The sequence below is a fragment of the Pholcus phalangioides genome, unplaced genomic scaffold (assembly GCF_987345545.1).
Source record: "Pholcus phalangioides strain wild (caught in Gottingen) unplaced genomic scaffold, Ppha-v1.0 ptg000011l_1, whole genome shotgun sequence".
Lineage (NCBI taxonomy): Eukaryota > Metazoa > Arthropoda > Arachnida > Araneae > Pholcidae > Pholcus > Pholcus phalangioides.
The window spans coordinates 35,427,001-35,450,911 of record NW_028301604.1 but is presented as its reverse complement, the minus strand read 5'-3'; the positions used below and the strand labels follow the sequence as shown (position 1 = coordinate 35,450,911).

General features: G+C 37.4%; 1 protein-coding gene across 12 annotated transcripts in view; it reads right to left on the bottom strand.

Moving 5' to 3' along the window:
• Positions 1-23,911, bottom strand: part of LOC149080384 (protein FAM91A1) — a 609,292-nt gene that overhangs the window by 346,460 nt on the left and 238,921 nt on the right. For all 12 annotated transcript variants that reach the window (XR_016193568.1, XM_089239515.1, XM_089239507.1 and 9 more), the window contains 2 exons: positions 13,798-13,904; positions 7,218-7,256 (listed from right to left, as the gene is read on the bottom strand). Coding sequence is in view for 11 of the 12 variants with exons in the window: in XM_089239515.1 (XP_089095641.1) it covers positions 7,218-7,256; positions 13,798-13,904 (146 nt within the window). In the remaining variant the exon portion in view is untranslated. The remainder of the gene's footprint in view (positions 1-7,217; positions 7,257-13,797; positions 13,905-23,911) is intronic.

The following is a 23,911-nucleotide window of genomic DNA, read 5'->3' as shown; positions in this document are numbered from 1 at the left end:
GGCGTCCTGAACCTGGTCGCCGTGTAAATGACGTCTCTTCTGTCCACTGGTCCCAACACCTCCTCATAGTAAAATCAGAACGGCCTAGTTGACGAGCTACTCGCCGAGCTGACCACCCAGCTTCCACCATCCCGATGATTCTTCCCCTATCGAACTCTGACAACTGCTCATATGGTCTTCGACGGCGGCGTAACGGCATGTATACCTCAGCATTTCCTTTGCAAATGATTAAATACACTCCAGCAAGCTCTGCTTACCTGTTTTATACTCCAAGGAGAACGAAGTTCAACGCCCTCTAGTGGCATTACGCAATGCGCAATCACGCTGCATTTCTAATCATTTGCATATCTGCCCGACATGTACCTTCAGGCCAACTTTCGTTTCGATCCCACAATTATTTCTTGGTGCGCAAATTTTTATGGCAATGAGTGTATATTATACAATGCCGGCATGACCCCCACATGGGCAGGGATAACAGGGGTCGAAACGATTCTTATCACTTTTTGATTTTTCACACTATAAATTAACCACAGAGGGGCCCGTGAAAAAGCTGGTTGGGGGCCCGCTATCTCTCCCATCCTAGGGCCCCTGCTGTAGGATGTGGGAGCCTCTCGTTACATACACATAACTTAGTCCCGATGGGTCAAATGAGTCCCAATATGCAAGAGTTAAATGAAAACTTAACCCAAAATTGTAACCGACTTCCGTCACCCAAAAACCCAAAATTGTCACTAATTTCTGTTGCTCAGAAACGGGCCCTTTTTGAGTTTGTGATTTTATATTATAGAGTAGATAATAATAATTCAGCAAAAAAGCGAAACCCCTTTAGAATGTTGTCCAACGGACGGCTTTTAAAACGATGCAATGTACCAACAAGAACGACATATTACAGAATAACATTTAACTGTCTAAAAAATAATTTGAGCAAGACAAAGCGACTCACTGAATAGGTTTTACTGTAAATTAATAATAATACCAGGTGTACAAGTATGTAATGCGGATTTTTTTTCAAAAAAAACACGTTAAATTCGGAAGAATGTTAAATGTTATGCTTTATTCAAAGTATGCCCCATTGCTTGTTATACATTTCCCCCATCTTTCCTGAAATTTGTGAATACCACGGCAGTAAAAATCTTCCCCTTTTGCTGCGAACTATTCATCGAGCTATTTTTCTCATCTTCGTACGAACCAAAGTGCTGCTCAGAAAGTGTGTGACCCATCAATGCAAACAAGTCGTAATCTGAAAGAGCCAAATCTGGTGAGTAAGCCGCATAGGGTAGAACTTCCAGCTGAGTGCTTCCAACGTGCCGCGAACCGCTTTTGCCATATGTGATGGAGCATTGCACATTGACCATTGAACATTGTCAAGGAGCATTTCACATTGTCATGGGGCATTGCGATTGGAAACAGCTTGTTGACTAACGCCCAATTGCTCTGCGAGTTGTTTTTGTGTCTGTGTAGTATCATCTTCGTCCAACAATGCTTCCAATTCCACATCATCTTTTTTTTTGGCGGTTTTCCATGTTACTTGTCTGCAACATCGAAGTCGCTACTTTTGAAACACTGAAACCATCATTCACACGTATCTTGCGATGGAGCATGTTCACCATAAGCTTCTCGAAGTAATCGGTATGATTCAGCAGCAGTTTTCTTCAAATGAAAACAAAAAAATTAATCCTGTCCGCGAATGCTCTTTGTTCAGTATAACTTTCGACATATTGAACACAACAATACAACACTATGCACCCACTTTTCCAATTTATCACTCGTGCGCATCTGACACTTGTTGATGACACAACAAGATGGCGCAGTGTCAAATCTTTATAGCACAAACTGCATTGGTGCACCATCTGTTTTCTGAAATCCGCATTTCATACTTGTACACCTGGTATACCCTCGATAAGTTTATATATGAGAGATTTTAATCATCAACTATAATTATTCAATTATTACTCGATCCCGGCATGTGGCGCCATCTTTCCCACAATCGGCCATCCTGCAAATCTTCCGTCCCGGAAGATCTGTTTTTCCGGAACATCCACTTCATCACGCACTCAGCACAGCTGACGATCCTCGATGGTACGTCATAATCACCGATCTCGTCGTGTGTGTCTTTCATCTTGACTTTCACCAGTCTGTCGAGGTTTCGACACTACGACTGCGTCTTCAAGTCCTAAACCTGATATGCCTTGATCGCGATCAAAACAGCAGCATGACATTTATCTGCTGTCTTCCGTCTTGAGTTGAACGTCTTCCTCTTTTCGTCTGTCACTTCATCCATCTGTTTCTTAAATGCCCTCCGATGTTCCTTTATTCGAACATCCTGAGGTATCAAAGCCGCAACAAGCAAAAATAGATCAACCGGGTATACAGAAAGGCTTTCTTTTTTTTTTTCAAACCGAGCACAACTAAGGTCTATAACCATCTATGGGCGATTTACTACCTAGTGAGTTGTGCCGGAAGTGTAACTGTGTGTGTACCTAACAGTCTGAGTGCGTATGTAGTGTTGTGTTTGATTTCTCAGCGCACAAAACTATAGTTCAGTATGAATAGAACAAGCTGCAAAAAGAAACATAAAAAGTTTGTGCTTTGTTCGAATTTTTTTTGCTGGCTTTTGATGACAAGCAGCAGCGTCGGAGCCAGGGGTGTGGTGGGTGCACGATCACCCACATTATTTTGTAGCACCAGTATTAGCACCCCCAAATTTATTTAGAAATCTAAATCTTTTTCATGACAAGTCAAGCATCCATGTCTCCAGTGTGCAAAAATGTTAAATTAGTTTTGAACAGCTTTCATGGAGCCCTTCTCCATCATGCTGCCCTGGGGCCCATAAAAATATAAGAAGCCGCTCGACTATCACATCATCATCATCGTCCAGGCGAAACCACCAAGCTTCAGTGACAGAAATTTCTTCGTATGTGAATGCGGCACTATTATTACCCAGATAAATGCAAAACACGAATAAAAAAAAATTACAGAACAAAATGTGTGAAAAATGAATTTCCCTGAACAATTGGATATTTTTTCACGTTTAACAATACGAAGCACATCTAAAGACAACGAGTGTGTTTTGCCCATCAAGCAAGCTTTTTACAAATGTCTTGGAATGTTTGGTTCAAATAAATATGTCTTCAAATTAGCCCAATCTGTTGATTCTGCTGAATGAAATTGAAAAACGATTTTTTTAAAATACAAACTTAGGAAATTGTAGCTGCATAACTGGCTCAAAAATTTTAAACACCCAGTCGATTGCACGTGGTATGTATAAGTGAAATGTATACTTCAATTGTGTATACACATACATACAATATTAGCCAACAAACCAGAACATGCCTCTCAATCGGTCCCAAAGAGGGACACAAGAGCAAGACCGTCATTTCAACTTTTCGATGTGGGGGGGGGGGGGGCAATGCATATGTACTCAATGTATTTGTATATATATTTCTGTGTGTATTATATATATACACTGGTGAAATAAATTAAGAGAATTTGCATATTTTATCGAATTTCATGAAAAGAACTGAACTGAATGTAAATCCACTGCTTTTAAACAAAAATGCAAACCTTGTACGTCAAATACATAAGCGTACACGTGTGTGTAGGCGGAGCCAGTAGAGAAACAGGCTTTATAAGCGCGCGTAAGTTAAGACGCATTTCATTCGCTAGCACACCTCTGCGAATTTCTTGGTGTTATTTTGCAGCAATCGCTTAATTTCAAATTGTAACAGTAAAAATTAGTAACCACCAATGTTTAGATGATGGAATGAGGTGGAGAATTGTGGGGAGGCTAGAAGCAGGCCAATCTCAAGTCCAGATTTGTAGAGAGTTCAATTTAACGCCCAGCATCGTGTGTAACTTATTGGAACAGTTCCAGGATACTGGATCCATCGAGAGAAAGCCTGGGCAAGGTCATCCAAGAGCCACGACGGCCAGAGAAGATTGCCATTTGTCGATTATAGTGAGTGCTACAGCTTCTCAGCTCTCTCGTGACTTGTATGCAGCCACAGGAACCCGTGTATCAAGGGTGACTGTTTCCAAAAGACTTCATGAGAGAGGGTTGTTTGCAAGAGGACCTGCTGTTTGCGTCCCGCTCACTTCTACGGACAGGAGAATCCGCTTATCATGGTGCAGATAGCATAGAGATTGGAGTATAGATCAATGGGTGACCGTTCTCTTCACTGATGAGTCCCGGTTCAGCCTAAGCACCGATTCTCGCTGTACGTTCATATGCAGAGAACCAGGGACCCGCTACCTACCCTCCAATGTCCGCGAAATCTACCATTATGGCGGAAGAGGTTTAATGGTCTGGGCAGGCAGGCATCATGTTGGATGGCCGCACACCTCTCCATGTCTTTGAAAGAGGCACTGTGACTGGTGTGAGGTGTAGGGATGAGGTCTTGGAGCCCTATGTTCGCCTTTTCAGGGGTGCAGTTGGCCCTGAGTTCATTTTAATGGACGATAACGCGAGGCCACATAGAGCTCTTCTGCTCAACGATTTTCTAGAGAGTGAGGATATTCGCCGGATGGATTGGCCAGCCAGATCTCCAGACCTTAACCCTATAAAGCATGTCTGGGACGCTCTGGGGAGTGCAATTGCAACTCGCAGTTTTCCTCCGGGAACCATCCAGGGAATGAAAACAGCGTTGCTGAATGAGTGGGACCAATTGCCACAGGAAATGATAAACTGCCTTATTTCAAGTATGAAATCACGCTGGGAGACCTGTATATCTGTAAGAGGGGACCATACCCTCTATTAACCCATTTTTTTGTTTATGCTGCAACCGCTGTGCTGTTTCATACCTTCCGACTCCAACGAGTGTTACGCACGATCATGCATATGTATTACAATTATTGAATGGTTATTTGTTTTGTATTGTATCAATGTATGTAAGTATCAAATTTCATTAAAATCGGTACGGTAGTTCTAGAGATAATCGACCAAGTCTGCAAATTCTCTTAATTTCTTACACCAGTGTATATACGGGGTGATTATAAAAAAACTATCCCGACATATGGGCCCCTAACTATCATACCATTCACAGAAACTGAATGAAATTTTGGCATAAGGTATTTTGAGGTATGCGCTCAAGAATGATATGGAAAACAACAGTGTCACTCTAACAGTTACGGTTACAGTGAGAAAATTTCGAAAATATCAAATGGCAACACCAAGTTTTTTGTATTGGAATGCGATCTCCATACTGAAAAACACTAAATAGCGTTGGAATGGCACCTGTAGCACGAAAATCCCCAGAAAAAGTAAAGAGGACTTTGCCGTGCACCAGAGCATTAATGTTCGAATGCTATTTAGGGTTTTTCACAATGGAGATCGCATTCCAATACAAAAAACTGTAAAATGCTTTATTTTATGCTGCTTCTCTGTCCTTATTGGTTGTCCTCACTTTTAGCCTATCTACTGCCGGTGATTTTCATGCTACAGTTGCCGTTCGAACGCTATTTAGGGTTTTTCACAATGGAGATCATATTCCAATACAAAAAACTTGGTGTTGCCATTTGATATTTTCGAAATTTTCTCACTGTAACCGTAACTGTTAGAGTGACACTGTTGTTTTCCATATCATTCTTGAGCGCATACATCAAAATACCTTATGCCAAAATTTCATTCAGTTTCTGTGAATGGTATGATAGTTAGGGGCCCATATGTCGGGATAGTTTTTTTATAATCACCCTGTATATATATATATAATTTTTAGTGTAAAGCTGGGAGGGCTGGCCCGACCCCCCAAATGACGGGCATGCACAAGAGGTTAACGAAGACATGCTGGAGATATTTTTTTTATGAGCTGCTTCAATAATTTGATGACAATTTCAGTAGAACATTAAATTACACAAGAATCATAGTACATAAAACAAATGGTATATAGAACATTCGTTAAAAATAGATACCCTAACCCAGCGGTTCTTAATTTTTTTTGACTCACGGAGCCCCGTGGGCCTGTCATTTTAATTTATTTATCATATTTTGTTTGTTCATTTCATTTTCCTCGACCGGTCGCAGAGTCCTGGAAAATTCATACGGAGCACCAGTTGAGAACCGCTGCCCTAACCAAGCTACTAACGAGTGAATTAGCACAAATATAACTAGTAATAACTGGAGGAAGAACTAATAACTAGTTCTTTCAGCACAAGCTGTAGTTTTCTGAGTGGAGGATGAATGAATTATTGGATTCGGAATAAACCTCAGAACAGTGGTTAAATTTCATAGGTTTGAATATATATTCACAGATACGAATAATAATTATTTTTGTCAAATAAATTAACAATCTCTTATTTACTGGTAAAAACTTTCCTTTCTCTCTTTTTTTCAACTACAACATGACTATTTGTGCCCTTATCAAACCAAGTAATCCTTCTTTTCTTAATAAGCTATTCTTCTTTTCAAACATTGATAAGTTCGGGGAGGTGAGGACTGTATTGTTGCAGGAAGGGGCAGTTTGACGACACTGTGTACCTGTCACTAACCGTACAATGAGATGGGGGAAGGAACTGGTTCCTGGTGAACGCATTTATGAGTTTGAGCCGAAATGACGGTAGTTGTCTTCGGACTCATATATGAGTTCAGGCCGAAATGACGGTAGTTGTCTTCGGACTCATATATGAGTTCAGGCCGAAATGACGGTAGTTGTCTTCGGACTCATATATGAGTTCAGGCCGAAATGACGGTAGTTGTCTTCGAACTCATATATGAGTCTTCACTGTTTAGAAGTTTAAAGTTGTGGAGGCAGCAAAACTTCTAGTTACGACCCTGCTGAAGGCACCCCTATGCAAGTCTTCTCAAAGTGTGTGTCGCAGCTTTATGGGGCGTCCCAAAAAGTTGGGACGTGTGCCCATTCAAGACTTTGAAGTGGTCCTTTTTAGACTATTCTAGGAAGTTGATGATACCTGTTGCAGCTGCTGTGTGAAAGTCTTGATAAAAGTTGAATATCAAAGCAACCCTAGTGGATTCAACATTTAGTGAATTTATGGGAGAAAACGGTTTGTGGTTTGTCATTGCTTTTTTTACTTTTTGTCAATGTTTACAGGCGACTTTAATATTTGTCAAGATCCCTTAATTGAAGATTAACTTTGATCAAGATCCCTTCTATGCAAGCTTTAACGAATCTAGACTTTCTTGAAAACATTTGATTTGAAATTGTATGATGGAAAAGTAGTAATGAAAACTATAAATTTATGAATAAATAATCTGAACAAATTACCTTCACTAATGACAAATCAATCTGAAGGATATTGCTGAGCTAAAGGAAACAAATGGACATATATTCTTATTAAAAATATATATAAATCAATATGTATAATCTTTTCAAATTCTTTATATTGAATTCAGTGAATCTATTAATATATTGAGATTTTGAATTTATTGAATTTCACATAAAAGCAAGATCTCAATTTAAAAAAGTAATGATTAATTAGATGAATACTAGTCTACATTATGTACACCAGTAAAACATACTTTTGTTTTTTTAGACACTTTCTGGATATTGATACAGTGACAAACTTTTTTCCTTTAAAAAGTAAATAAGAATTCTATGATTAATAATGATTATTATATTTGATAAAAAAAGAAAAGTCAAAGATGTTCGAAGAAACATATTAAAAATTAGATGTGTGCCATTTTATACGTCTTGAAAAAAGACCACTTCAAGTCACTTTTTTTACCTTTGGCACAAAAAACTTTTGACTGATTTTTAACCCGATAATAGCCAAGTTATTATACTTTAAATTTTGGCAAACTTTTATTCAGATTATCAGGGCTCCCACTCAAAAAATGAGAAAAAGTAGGAAAACGCAGGACTAAAAAGTAGGATGGGGGAGGGTAACCCCCTTAGACAACATAATCATAGCATAATGGAAAAAAATCCCTAAAAAAATTTTTTTTTGCAAAAAAAAATTAATAATTAGAAAAAAACCAATTTAATTTTGAACTAACTTTTTTTTCCCTAGCACTGTTTCAGTCAAGCCAAAACAAAATGACAAATGACTTGGTTACAAAACCAATTTTTGGCCAAAACTGCACTAGCAACCACAGATAATTCTTTGCTGTCTCTCCTCATATATATTACATTCTTTTTTGGAGTCTTCCAAAGTGACGAGCTTGTCAATTCTCTTCGACAAGGCACAGCAAATTTCGAAGACATGAGTTTTTTTAAGAATGACGCACCTTCGAGACCACTTTCAAAAGCACAATGCAAAATGTGTAAATTACAAGATCAGACGTAAATAAGGCAAGGTAAACCAGATAGTTTTAGTGCATTGTCCATCATTGTGATTTGAACAAAGTGATTTGTTCACATTTTACTGTTCAATGCCAGTGTAATCATTTTTGACAAATGAAGCACTTCCATTTCTAGCTCTTTGCTGAGCATTGTAAATATTGTTTATGCCTCTTCATACCTTAAAAATACAGAAGAAAACTGAAACTGAATACCATAGCTGCCAACTTTTGAAAATGAAAATTCGGGAGATTTTCGCGCAAACCCGTATTTTATGCTAAAACCACTCCCTAATAAATACAATAGGGATTTTTCCAAATAAAATAGGGATTTTCCAAACATAAAAGTTAAAGTGTAGGGAATAAAATCCCTACTCAAAAACTGAAGTCAAATTAAAATAGGGATTTTACACACATTGAAGTTAAACCCTTGGGAATAAAATTCCTACGCAAAAAACAAGTGAAATTGGAGGCCAAAACTTCAATGATGTAAAAATAAATATTGTGTTCAATCAGAAACGTTGTGAACAAACATTCTGCGCGAATGACCCCAAAATCATCGGAAGATGAAGGAAAACACCGCCAATTTTTGAAGAACACTGACTTTTTGTGACGCTTGCTTGATGTTTTTTTTTCATTTCACGAGTGATTATGGCAGTCTTTCTATGACCGATGTTTATGTCCGTAACACAACTTGTACAAAAAGGAAAAGTCGGCCCTCTTCTGGAACGTTTGATGAAAGGAAATTCATCGGGATAAGTATCTTTAAAATTGATTAAATATGTTTTTGCTTATCAGTATTCATGCTTTGTTATATCGCACGTACGTAACTTCAACAAAAGAAATTTTGACCATATTCACGTCACTATAATCTTCAATTATTATCCAGGACTATTGGCTGCTAAGCCATTTCCCTGCACGATAAGACAAACAACTTTCTTGTTACCATCAGAAGGTTTGTAAAACTTCCTTGAAAAGGAAATTTTCCCATTTACGACGTGTGACGTCATTTTGAAAGGAAAAAAAAGAGGCTTCATGCTCCACAAGAAATTCCTTAGGGATTGTTTTCATAAGCGGGGATTTTTTTTAATGAAGTAGGGAATATTTAGGGTCAATTAGGGATTTTTGTGATTTTCTTAAAAATTCGGGAGGTCGAGCGATGAAGCTAAAATTCAGGAGACTTGGCAGCTATGGAATGCTATTGGGTAGCATCAGAATCACCAAACCTAGAATAGGCTTATGTATCCAACTGCTTTGAAATGCAAACTGTTGTTTCACCTATTTGCACCATAATTTTGAATGATGAAAGTTACTGTCCAAGACCACGAAGTAATAAATACAAAATTATTTTTTCATCCAGACAGAAGTTTTTAATAACTACTATACTTGTTGAACCCTCAAACTAAGCAAATGAAAAATTAATCAATCAAATGGTCCACATACCCCCCCCCCCATCCAAATTACCTTAAAATGATACAATTTCTGCTTTGGCAGAATCATTAATTGCATTCTCCAACATTTGTAATATTTGGCAATATATCAATAATTTCCTACTCAATTAAAATCAATAACACACATTTTGTCGATAGGACTTGGTAAAAAAGTAGGAAAAGTAGGACAAAAACTATAAAGTAAGACAAAACCGAGAAAGTAGGACAAAAGTAGGACGAGTGGAAGCCCTGGATTATGTACAAAATGCACCCATACAACATTTGGGACATTACTGTACATACAGTATGCCATAAGAGCACTTTCCTACAAGTACTTATATTTTTAATAAATCATAGAATTGAACATTTCCTTTTTCTTTGCTGTCTTCAAGGTTAGTTGAAGGTTAGTTAATTGTTAAAAGTATTCATAAATTTACTTATGTTAAAATCTAGAAATTGTCTTGAAATCATTTGTCTCTCTCTTACTGTGTATTGATTGCACCGATTTCGCCAGATCAGAATCCTGGGTAGTTATGCTGGGTTGCCGCACACCCCCTCTAGTCCAGAGCCCGGGGGGAACTAGACCAGCCTGCTCTCTTCCCCTCCCACCACCCTAGTTGCGGCCCTGAATTTATCCTCCAAATTGGTTTTTCATGGATTTGAAATTTAATGTATTCATATTTGTGTTGTTGGTCTGTGTGATTTTCGTGGTGACCAGAGCTTTTTCAAAGGAATAGCCAACTCAAAGTGCTCCTTTGCTAGGTGCATAGAATGAACTTCAATGGTGTTGGTACCAGGGCCCCCACATCCTAGAGCGGGGCCCCTAGGCAGGGATGTTTTGCGGGTCCCTCGATCAGACGTTTCACAGGCCCCTTCTGTAGGTAATTTATAGCGTAAAAAGCTAAAAATGATGAGAACTGTCCCGGCCCCTAGGGCTAAAGCCCTGCTAGTCCCCACTTTGTGGGGGCCATGGTTGGTACATAAAAATTTTAAAAATTCAATTTTTGCAAATTTTTTCGTTTTCAAATTTTTAAAAATACTTTCAATAAACATATCTTCAAATGGCTGCATCATCCTATTAAACAGTCAATTCTAAACACAAAACAATTGTTTTTGTAAAAAAATATGCATAAATGAGTATGAAATCATGCGTGGAGTGAGGGCATGCGTTGAAAAAATTTCGACAAGATTTTTCTCAATTCAAATTGCAAAAAAGTACAGTAAAGAATAGGAACCCTTTAAGATATGTAAAAAAATTTTGAAAACAAATAACACTATTAATGATTTTAATATAATTTTGAACAAATGTTACTTTTTGCCTAATTTTCCTATGTTCAACAGTCCTGTGCCCCCCCCCCCCTACAGAGACTATTTCTAGTAATACGAAATAAATTGTTCAAAATGATTTGATTTAAGAGTTTAATTAATGATGTCTTTTAGAATATGTTTGAAGTCATAGTAATTGAATAAAGTATTGAAGCAGCACACAACACAAGAGTCAGAATGCATTCAATGTGTTTGGTTTAATTTAAATTTAATATGTTTGTGGCACAGCCCACGACAATTATTTTAAAAAAAGATTCTTTCAGTGAATATTTTAAACAATATTTTTAATATAATCAATGCTTATCCGCTGCTCCCCAGAGAAGTTTAGCAAAGAATCTCTTTTATAAACTTCCGGTTTGCTCCGTAGTGCCCCCAACAAAGATTGGCTGCACACAGTTTGAGAACCCTTGGATGGTTGGAACCCTTGGTTTTTCCCCTCATTGTTCAACCAGAGGGCCTTTGGGTAAGTGCTGGCAAACCGCACAATGGCGAAGTCCATATTAGTAAACATCGTAAGCCCTCTAATAAGTACTAATTGAAAAACACTGGATAATATTTTAAGATTTAGACTCAACCTTTCGCAGGCACTTTTAAATTTCCCACGTAATACATGGACAATTCCAAGCCCAGTCCAGGTGCTTAAAGTGCAAAAGGAACTTCATGAAGGTGAGATCCATTTAAAAATTTTTGAGAGTAAACTGCTAGGCAAGCATTTCTAAACAGGTGTAGGGGGCCTCAGACAAATCACTTTGATGCTCACATAAGAAGGCCCAGCGTAGACCACCAATGTGTTGTGGGAAATAAAGAAACAAATAACGCCTCAAATTCTGCTTTAAAAAGTGATTAGTATATACAGTAAAACCTCAATAAGTCGTCACCTCAAGTTATCGAAAAATTATGACGGCTTAAGCGGAGTGACGAGTGAAGCGGAATACCATCAGTGTTAATGTGCAATGTTGTGAAAGTCATATAAATTTAAAGTAATATGGCATTTATTAAAGTATGAATCAAAATAACAATATTAATAAAAATTATAGACTGCGAAAGAAAACATAATAGTAATTTTTCATTTTTTTTTATCTCTTATTACTTAAATTATTGTGGTGAAATGTACTGTACACTTTGATTTGTACCAGTAATTTTTAATTTAGTCTAACAGAGCAACTGTTAGTCTAAAGCTATACTTTGTATTGTATATATTGTATAAGTAGCTTTAAGTAGCTATATATAAGTAGCTTTTCTTCATAATAGAACTCTCTATTGCACATTAATTTTACATAGACATCAAAAAAATTTTAAATTTTAGTATTTTAATTCTTCATCAGTAGTTCATGATACAACTACAAAGTAATTTCGAACACTTTTGACTTGGTGGAGGGGCCCTGCGCGAGGTAAAGTAAACATAAGACCTCAACTTGAAAAAGAACGTTTAATTTTTTTCAACAAGATATTTTGTTTGAATTTCAAGCCCTAAATTAGTAGAGCCAATGCTTTCTATTATTATTTATTATCCGGGCCCGTTGCACTTTGACTTTAACTTGATTAATTTGATTCTTCGATTTCCTTGCACTATATGAAATCTTTGACACATCAATAAATTTTGGTTTTGCCGGAGATGCCCAGGTCCCTCCCTGGGGGGGGGGGGGATTGCTTCTTGCGACAGAGTCTGGGTGTCTGGCGGTTTCTCCAATGGAGCCCAGGCAGAAATGAGATCTAGCTTGAACAGTCCCCAACGTTCCAAAAACCTTAGTCGGCAAATGAACTTCCCCAGCATAACATTTGGTACTTAAACTGTTCCATCTGGGTATATGGGATTTTATGATGACTTTTAAGCATATGGCAATGCTGTTAACAAGCCCTTTTTTTTTAATGGGAGCGATAAAAATAGACTGTTCCTCTTTCTCAAATGTTTTCAGTGACGAGTTAACCGAAATTAGTGATGAGTAAACTAGGGTTTAATAACATTGTTGTCTATGAGAGCTGAAAGGGCCTGAAGAAAAATGACGACTTATTAGGGTGACGACTTAACGAGGTTTTACTGTATATATATATATATATATATATATATATGTCGGCTTATCGCCAACCTTTTTTTTGGGGCGTCACAACACATTGGTATTCTGATGCATGCTCATTCAGTTCTTTGAAGTGGGGGTTCTTTATATTAGGCATGGGCGGAGATACGGGGTCCCCCCAGCGTCAAAAGTGGAGTGGGCAGATCTAATGTATATGTGCATATATGAATCGACATCATCATCATCGTGCCCCCCCCAGACTTCCTGCCTATGATATTACGCCAGGGGTTCTCAAACTGTGTGCCGCGGCACCCTAGGATAAGCATTGAATAGGAGAAAGGGGTAGCTCAGAAGGAAAAAGTTTGAGAACCCCTGCGCTAGACTGTTCTGGGCAGCCGTGGATAAACGATGCCAAAGTTGAGGGGCATGAGAGTCAAAAGTTTAAGAAACACTGAATTAATTGGAAAGGAGATATAAACTGAAGAGCCAAAAAAACTGCTACAGCCATGCGTATGCAAATAAAGAGATATGGAACCAATCAGAGTACGGCGCTGTGGTCGGCAAAGCCTATATAACACAACAAGTGTCTGGCATAGTTGTTAGATTGGTTACTGCTGCTACAATGGCAGGTTATCGAGATTTAAGTGAGTTTGAACGTGGTGTTACAGTCAGCGCACGAGAGATGGGACATAGCATCTCAGCAATACAAACAGCAACAAGGCTGCATAGTCAGAAGTTTGGTGTGTGGTTAGTGGATTATTTTCTTGCACAAATCAGTCAATAAACAAAGACATACCTCAGATACTGTTGTATGTTCATCAATGGAAACAAATATTTTGTACAGGAGCGTTTCGAAATAATCTCCAAGAACACGATTCATGACAAAACCTTCAAGAGGTGGCACTACAAAATAATGAAAATTTGGTTTTACATACTACACGGATAGAAGCATGCAATGATAAAATTAAATTTTGGTACAAACATATACAGATATAATTTAACACAACAGTAAATATTGCCCAAAAATTTTTTAACAAAAAAAAAAAAAAAAAAAAAAAAAAAATAGACTGACTATAGATAGATATTTTCTGTTTTTTACTTTAAAAAATCCTGTAAATGCTAAAAATTTCAAAATATGCACAAAAAATGAGAAAATAGTCAGCATGCACAAAAAAGTAGATGCGTTTTTCAAATGCAGCTTTTCTATATCTTAGTGCATTCATTCACAGAAAAAAAAATATCCCCACGTATGTATATACCACATATGCAAATAAATTTCACACATTTTTTTATTCTGGCATTCTCAATTTCCAGTTTGTTGTAGCTACTCAGCAACAAAAATACCTCCTCCTCCTAACTAGATCATGGACCGCCGTTCTGTCTCTGTAAAGTTTTAGCAGGTGGTCGAAGACCTGGGCTATGCTGGAAGCTGTGCATGTATGTGTTGTAGACCTAACGTGAAGTCTGTTTCTGTGTAATGATTGTTAGGTGTAGTGCTGCCATGTGCAGTCAATTTTCCTACCTATGAGGGAATTGTATAGGCCTGTTGCTCTCTGTGGCGAGACTTTTAACGGGGAGTTCAGCTCACATTCGCAGCTTGAAGTTGGAAACTACAGAAAACCAACTTCAGCGAAGACTAACTCTATGGCAACATAACAAAAATACAAGTAAAAAAAGATAATTCTGATACCATTTCCAGGGCTCCCACTCAAAAAATGAGAAAAAGTAGGAAAATGCAGGACTAAAAAGTAGGATGTGGGAGGGTAACCCCCTTAGACAACATAATCATAGCATAATGGAAAAAAATCCCTAAAAAAAAATTAATAATTAAAAAAAAACCAATTTAATTTTGAACTAACTTTTTTTTCCCTAGCACTGTTTCAGTCAAGCCAAAACAAAATGACAAATGACTTGGTTACAAAACCAATTTTTGGCCAAAACTGCACTAGCAACCACAGATAATTCTTTGCTGTCTCTCCTCATATATATTACATTCTTTTTTGGAGTCTTCCAAAGTGACGAGCTTGTCAATTCTCTTCGACAAGGCACAGCAAATTTCGAAGACATGCATTTTTTAAGAATGATGCATCTTCGAGACCACTTTCGAAAGCACAATGCAAAAAATGTGTAAATTACAAGATCCGACGTATATAAGGCAAGGTAAACCAGTTAGTTTTACTGTGTTGCTCATCATTTTTTAAATTTCTCTGTTTTGTTCACATTTTACTGTTCAATGCCAGTGTAATCATTTTTGACAAATGAAGCACTTCCATTTCTAGCTCTTTGCTGAGCATTGTAAATATTGTTTATGCCTGTTAATGCCTTAAAAATACAGAAGACAACTGAATGCTATTGGGAGAATGCTGTTGCATCAGAATCACCAAACCTTGAATAGGCCTATGTATCCAACTGCTTTGAAATGCAAACTGTTGTTTCACCTATTTGCACCATAATTTTGAATGATGAAAGTGGTCCAAGACCATGAAGTAATAAATACAAAATCATTTTTCCATCCAGACAGAAGTTTTTAATGACTACAATACTTGTTGAACCCTCAAACTAAGCAAATGAAAAATTAATCAATCAAATGGCCCACATACCCCCCCCCCATCCAAATTACCTTAAAATGATACAATTTCTGCTTTGGCAGAATCATTAATTGCATTCTCCAACATTTGTAATATTTGGCAATATATCAATAATTTCCTGCTCAATTAAAATCAATAATACAAATTTTGTCGATATGATTTGGTAAAAAAGTAGGAAAAGTAGAACAAAAACTAGAAAGTAGAACAAAACCGAGAAAGTAGGACAAAAGTAGGACATTTTACCAAAAAGTAGGAAAAGTAGGACGAGTGGGAGCTCTGCATTTCTAAAAAAAATTAACATTTTGACATATTTCTAGAAATAGCCTTTCAATAAAACTATGAATATCAGTAAAATACTCTACAAATATCTATTAATTCACTAAATCCTACTTTTGGAAAAAAAACCAATCTTATATCCAAAATTTTATGAGCAATATTTATTTGATAAATTATAAAAAAAAAATAGATTGAGCTCAAATAAACCTTCAAAAATATGCACTTATTCGAAAAATTCTTTGATGCTAAAAAAAAAGCCAAAATATTCAAATGCATTTGCATATAATCCGGGCTCTATTCATCACCCTTCATTTCTCGAAGCATTTCCATGAATAATTAATTGGTTTATCTTACCATTATGGGACATATTATTCGAATTTTTCAGTTTAAAAATCATACAACGGGAATGATGAAGAAAACCTTCCTATATTTCCAGAACAAAGGCTTCTTGCTGCAACTGTAAATTATAGGAATTTGGAACATCCCTCTTCCCCCATAGCACTGGAAATCATTATTTTTGTTGCAAGGTGCCAAGGAAGGGCAACATGGGGTCTGTGGTCCCCTCACCTCTCGAAACTAGTATATTTTTTTTTTTTTTTCGTAATTTCGAGTGCCGGCCATCATGAAATCCGAAAAATACAACAGGGAAAAAAGTTGTTTTACTCTCTTGTACTCTCCATCTCTCTTTCCCGAAAATCTCTTTGTGTTTCAGGGCTCTCTCTGATGGCAACCAGACAACCAACCCAGTTGATTGCATGTTTCCTATTTGTCATTATTGGCACCACACAAAATGTCCTGAAAATGATAATGTCATGAAAAAAAATCTGTATTCGTAGAATTCTTTGGAGACTGAAAAAACATCTGTGTTACTCGCCAATGACCAAGCCACACATCTTCAAAGGGGAATAATTGTGAGTGATTCAGAATTTCTAGGCAAAAGAAACCACCTTCGACCACTGGACCCGCTGTTTATGACTGGCGGCAAAAACCTCTAGCAGTCCTATTATAATGATGGGGTATGTTTTCACCTGTTCTCAGAAATTTTCCATAGAACAAAGTATTTTACATATATGTGGCAAATGTTTAGGACTAGTCTGTGAAGTACTGCATACAGAAAATATTGTGTTTTGAATCAGAAAAAAATTTGAAATACTTCATAGAAATATCAAATCTGAACTGATCAACTTTTTTAGTATGATTTTATTCATTAATTCATTTTAATTACATATTTCTTGTTCTTTAATCAATACCACAACTAGGGAGGGAGGCAGGTGGGTCGGTTACCCGAGGCAGGGCCACAACTAGATGCTTGGTCAGCCGGGGCAAGAACATATTTTGGCACCCCCTGTAATATTGAGGAGGGGTTAGTGGGTGAAATTTGCGTCTCCCTCTGGTTCAGCACCCGGGACACCAGATCTGCTTGCACTCCTCCTAGTTGTGGCCCAGACCCACCAAATTGTACTGAATATGATACGCCCACAGTTTTAGCAATTCAACAACAATAGATGATGTGGGATACAGAAATTATGGATTGCCTATGAGTGAATATTTGTCATTAAATTAGGTAGCAATTTCTGGATGACAAACCAGTGTTTGTTTCACTTGTTTCTCTCTTTAAAACATGCCTGTTTTGTTTTGTTAATTTTTTTTTCCTGAACACACTAAAAAATGAAAATGAAGTGTCACTAACAAGCACAGATAATGAGGAAACATATTTTTGGATTTTATGTAGAGGTGAGTTCGGAAAGGAAAATCATCTGGTTACAGCCAGGACTCGAACCAGGGGCGGTCTTAGGGCAATGCGACCGGTGCAACTGCACTAGAAGCCAAATGAGAAGGGTGCTGAAACACGTTAAATATATCTTACTAGAAAAATATCTTTAAGATACGTATTTTAAAAAATAACTATGAAATATACATGAAAAATTATCAAGATGAGAAAAAAAATTGGAGGTTTGAGTATATATAATATTAGTTATTTTTCGAAAAGAATCCACTACCAGTACACCTATGTACGTACAGCACAAAGCGATTTTAGTCAGATAAAAATACACTTTCTCTTTCTCTTGAGCTCTTTTCGTTTACCCCTGCAGGAGATTTTGGGGGGTAAGATGCAATTTCTTTCTCTTTTGTTGTGTGGTAAAAAATAAAAATAATGGAGGAATCGCCCTCGGTTGCCAATTTTTTCTACTAACAAGAACAAAAGTGTTTTCATGTGTTGTGGGGAGTATTACAGGAATTGAAGTTGTCTTCTGATCATTTGGATCATTTTTGTCGCACCACGATCATTTTCTACACACGAGGGTTAATTAGACCGGGACCTACAATTTATCGCCGATTCCGAACGGCAGGCTTGTTTTTGTTTTTTTTTTATACTCATCGAGAGGTTGGTGTGCTAATTTTTTGCTGCTGTCAAGTCGCCGTTTTTTGTTGTACCCCTGTGTCAGGAAAGTTTCCTGACAAAGACGAACCGGGTATCGAACTCACGACACCTCTAAACATCCTTCGGTACTTTAGGCGAGCATCTTATCGACCGGGCTACCGCGCCACAAAGTTGAATTCTGATGTAGGGAAGATTTTGAGCCAGAAGCCTTTCATGCCTCTTTTTTCTCGACTTGTATCAATTATGTTGATAATGCAGAATCGAATCACCAACACAGTACAGTATTTCAATATACAGGGTGATTATAAAAAAACTATCCCGACATATGGGCCCTTAATTATCATACCATTCACAGAAACTGAATGAAATTTTGGCATAAGGTATTTTGATGTATGCGCTCAAGAATGATATGGAAAACAACAGTGTCACTGTAACAGTTACAGTTACAGTGAGAAAATTTCAAAAATATCAAATGGCAACACCAAGTTTTTTGTATTGGAATGTGATCTCCATTGTGAAAAACCCTAAATAGCGTTCGAACGGCAACTGTAGCATGAAAATCACCGGCGGTAGATAGGCTAAAAGTGAGGACAACCAATAAGGACAGAGAAGCAGCATAAAATAAAGCATTTTATTGTGTTTCACAAATTTTCCACATGACTTTGTGGAGGACTAATCAGGCTGGGATCTCAGCCAAAGAAACGGTGTGACGAATGAAACGAACATTAATGCTCTGGTGCACGGCAAAGTCCTTTTTACTTTTTCTGGGGATTTTCGTGCTACAGATGCCATTCCAACGCTATTTAGTGTTTTTCAGTATGGAGACCGCATTCCAATACAACAAACTTGGTGTTGCCATTTGATATTTTTGAAATTTTCTCACTGTAACCGTAACTGTTAGAGTGACACTGTTGTTTTCCATATCATTCTTGAGCGCATACCTCAAAATACCTTATGCCAAAATTTCATTCAGTTTCTGTGAATGGTATGATAGTTAGGGGCCCATATGTCGGGATAGTTTTTTTATAATCACCCCGTATATATATATATATATATTGAATAAATATTTTTTTTTAAAAATGAATGAATTAAAACCTATGATTTGCTGACCATTTTAAATAGGGATCCTTTACTCAGGCCTTGTTCCTACCTGTCACAAGAGGAAAACAAAAATGTGCTCACAGGAAAAAACCTATGCACTTTGGCACCCCTGATCACTGGTCTGTCTCCCGACTCACCATACTTTCCTAGTAGTTCAACCAGAGGCAGCTCAGTGTGCTCTAGAAGGGCGTCAAATCTGAAGTGAAAGGGTGAAAAAAAATTAGGAAAAACTATTTGTGCCCGCTGTAGTAGGGTCACTAAGTCTGAGCTAGAAAGGACTAAAAAAATTTAGGGGAAATGATTTCTGCCCACTCTTGGTGGAGCGCCAAATCCAAGGTAAAAGAGAAAAAAAATTGTGACGTATGTTACGACATAAAATATTGCTGTTCCTTTGAACACATGAAAATGAAGCGATTAAACCAAAAGGTTTTTTAATTGGGAGAGGGCAAGGGGCCCAAAAACATGTCCTGCTCGGGTAGAGATTTTGTCTCCAGCAGCACCTGAATCCAATGTATGTGTGTGTGAAGTTGAAAATTGTAACAAACCGCACATACACAACTGAACATCTTTTCAGAGTTTTGTGGATCTCGTTCCAGATACCCAGTGAGTAATGGTAAAGCCTCCTATGAGGCTTCTAGACAGTATCTGTCTAGGAAGCCTTGGTAAGGTGTGGCCACAACGGTACTCTAAAAAGACATCTTTCCCTTTAAAGAAACTAATGAGGAATTGTATGTTGGAAATTGAATTTTTTTTTTTTTAAAAGCTTTGTAAACCAGATTCCCCAATCATTCATGGCCCCTTCTCCCCCAAATTCTATTTTTGAAACTAAGAAAAAAGTTTGAAGTGCAAAATATATGTTGTTTTATTCCATTGAGATCATTGTCACTAAAGTATGCTTCATGACATTGTTTTGCACCTTGGTAAGGTACCAGGTGGAACAGCGATCAGATAGATTTATTAATTAAATAGTGTGCCCGTCTATTAAAACATGTAATTTTTCCACTTCCTTACATATTATTTGAGAAGACAAACCATTGTGTGAACTTAATCAATTTAAATGCCTGTAACTATAAAGTAGGCTTATGTATTACGATTTGAGGCACAGTGGCAAACATTTGGATACACAGCATTTGAAAAACATATTGGAAGACATTTGGATTGGCACTGCGAACAAAAAAAAAGGAGAGGAACTAGAGTGATTTTTATGACCATGTTTTAGGAAATGAAAAGATAAGATCTGAAAGAGAGAAATACAAGATTTTCCAGGAGCAGATTGAGTGGTCTTTTGTTGCCATTAAAAGCAGATGTAGAAAGTTGGGTTACGATTAGCTAAGCTTTGCATGACTATCGATTGAACTCCCTTTTCAGAACAGTTCACTCTGTATGAGTGGAGAAGTCGACAGCAAAAGTTTTCTTTCCTTCGAATGTGGAGGAGGTTGATAATCGATTTAGAACCAATACTATAGAAAACTGGACACAGCTTTGTCTGTGGAGTCAGAAGATAGGAATATAAAATGATTGTTATTCCCCTGTTTTTTATGACTTTTCATGTGGGGTTGGGCCATTGATTGCTGTTCAAATCTAAAAAAAAACAATAGTGTATATACGTATTGCAAGAGACTATTGACGCCTCAAATTCGTAAATGAGGGATGGGGATGATAGCACTTTCGAGGGGATATTTCAGTGACAGCCCTGCTTTGGAGTGGTCGGTCAGCCAATGGAGGGTGCACAGGAAGGTTGTAATCACAAATCAGTGCTGAAATTACTTGACAAGCTATGCCAACTGACTTTCAAGAGCATCCAAAAACCTCAATATAAATTTGATGAAAATCTGGTGATCCTAGTAAAATTTCCGATTTTAATTTTTGTTATATTAGTTTTCTATACAGAGTTATAAGAAGTTAAATCATCTCAAAGAAAGTCATTTTGAAAGTAAGACATTTCTTTCTGTTTTCCTCAGTCCTCGATGTTAATCTTGAATAAGGATTAAACCAAAAAAACCTATCGAATTTTCCTGCTTATAATCCCACAAACTTCGCTACTTTCAGGGGGGAAAAAAAGACATCATATACTCTGCAGCAGTATACAACCCGCATGAGAAAATTTCATTTTTCAATATAAAATCTCTCTGAAAGAGTGAGGGAGGGATGGTTGTTTAATAGTCTTGTGAAGAAATATCAATTTTTGCACTGGCATCTCTATCCCATCTATAAATATTTGAAAAATATATGTTTTTGTAAATAAATTTATAACATAATTATAACTAATCAAACCTCTCTCAGAAGAAGAAAGCTGTAGATTAGATGCTGTGGTTTAGACATGCTAATGCCGCTTCAAAGTTAAAACTCTTCATGCAGCTTTTTGATCTACGCTAAGGAAATTCATTTCTGACGTTTTGTTTTTATTTCAACCTTTTGTTTTAAACGTATAATTCACTGACTATACACAGCAGAAAAGCGTAGGTTAATTGGGATTTCCATAGAAATGAAGTACTACTTCACATATCCAAAACAAAGAGGAGGCAGCAGCAAATCCATTTGAATAGAAATTTCGGATATGTATCTTCGTATATTTGAAATGAGATTTTTTGAAGCTGATGAAATATAGAATTAAATGTATGTCACGGTAAATGTGTTGAATCGGTAAAGCATATGGGTAATGCATAATCACCAATCATCTTGGTAAGTTTGATAAATTTTGCAACATTTATTAGTTTTGCCGAAGATTATGCATAATCCTTTTAGACCCTGTATGCACAAACATGCGGAGTTGCTTCTTTTCACTTCAGATATTCTTCTTTTAACCTCAGGGATGTTAAGCCCAAACTTCAAGAATTGTGCATAATCATTGAAATTAAAGAAGTCCCTGAGGTTAAAAACAAAATCTACAGAGAGAAAAAAAACCCCTTCCCAGTGCTGTCTTGACGCATGGGCCTACCTAGGGCCTCAAGAGCAGAGGGGCTTCACGAAAATTAGATCTAGTTAAACTTTTATAGAATTTATTAGGTAGGGCCTCAGGAAAAACCACTTGGCCCGGGGGCCCATAATGCTCTTAGGACGGTCCTGACCCTTCCCCAGGGCCATAGCATGCTTTCTCGGGGGCAGACTTTCCTTGGAGTCTGTTTGAAATGGTTATGATTAGAAAAAGGAGGAGTTATAAGCACCCCCCCCATTCGGCTCGGGGCACCACCCAAGTTGTCTCAGAATAGTCGAGGGCCTGCCCAAAACCAGCTAAAGCAGCTGGTGCTTTAGCTGGTGTCTGTCTGCCTTTTCCGTTCCTTAGTACTGAGTCTGAAAGGGATCATTTCAAATTATGTTCATGAGTTTTATAAATATGAAGGAAATCATACGGAAATACCACTTTAATTTAACCACTTTTATTATCAGTTTAGCCGTATGTGATGCGTGCAGGACCATAAAATTCAATTAAAATTTGTGTGGAGAAGATAGATTCTTTGTGATGCGTATTCTGCGTAAATGTGTGATGTTTTGTTTTTTTTAATGTTTTTAATTCTCTCAATTAAATCAAACAAGTTGGGTTTTTATGCTTGTTTACAAGTTAAATAGCAGTAATCCCATTATAGGAAGAAAGCTTTTCCTACTTTGTCCTTTAATATCCAACAAAGAGGAAGAGGGCGATGGGGACGCCTCCGACACATCACTTTGGATCCCGACCTGGGGGAGGGGGGTGCTGACTACTGTTTTGGCACCGGGAGCCACTAGGTCTAAGACCGGCCCTGACTCTAACCTAGGCCCTTTTGCATTAACGGCAAGCATACTAACATCTGCACCACTGGAGCCAGAATCCTGCCTTTCTCATTTCATCAACTGTGGCGTAAGACATTGAAGTAGAGACATTAGTGTAGTCTTTCTCAACTTTCAGCAAATGGCTCCCAGGCGGGACGATATAGAGAAATAAACAGCTTTTTCCTCAGCCCAAGATATAAAAGAAACAGATATTTTCTGGAACAGACAAATTTTGGGATTAGTTGATGAAGTACTGCATACAGAAAGTATTGTGTTTCAAATCAGAAAAAAAATTTCAAAGACTTCATAGAAATATTGAATCTGGAATGATCAACTTTTTCATTATGATTTTATTTGTTTGATTCATTTTTAATTACTTATTTCTTGTTCCTTGATCAATACCTCAACGAGGTGGGGAAGGTGCAGGATACTAATCACAAAGGATCTATCTTCTTCATACTTATTTTAATTGAATTGATGGTGAAATACGTGTAGTGCATGCATCATGTATGGACCAAACTGATAAGTGGTTAAATTAAAGTGATATTTCAGTATCATTTCTTTCATATTTACAACACTCACGAATTGAAATTATCCCTTTCAGGCCCAGAACTAAAAAGCAGAAGGCTTCAGGCTGTAACTAGGCTGAGGCAATTCAGGCAGTGCCCCAAGACGAATGGAGGGGAGGGGGGGGGGAGAAGGCACTTACAATCCCTCCTTCTTCTGAGCATAACCATTTCAAGGAGACTCCAAGAAAAGTCTGCCCCGAGAAAGCATGCCTTGGGGAAAGGGTTGCTTTTTCTCTCTGTATATTT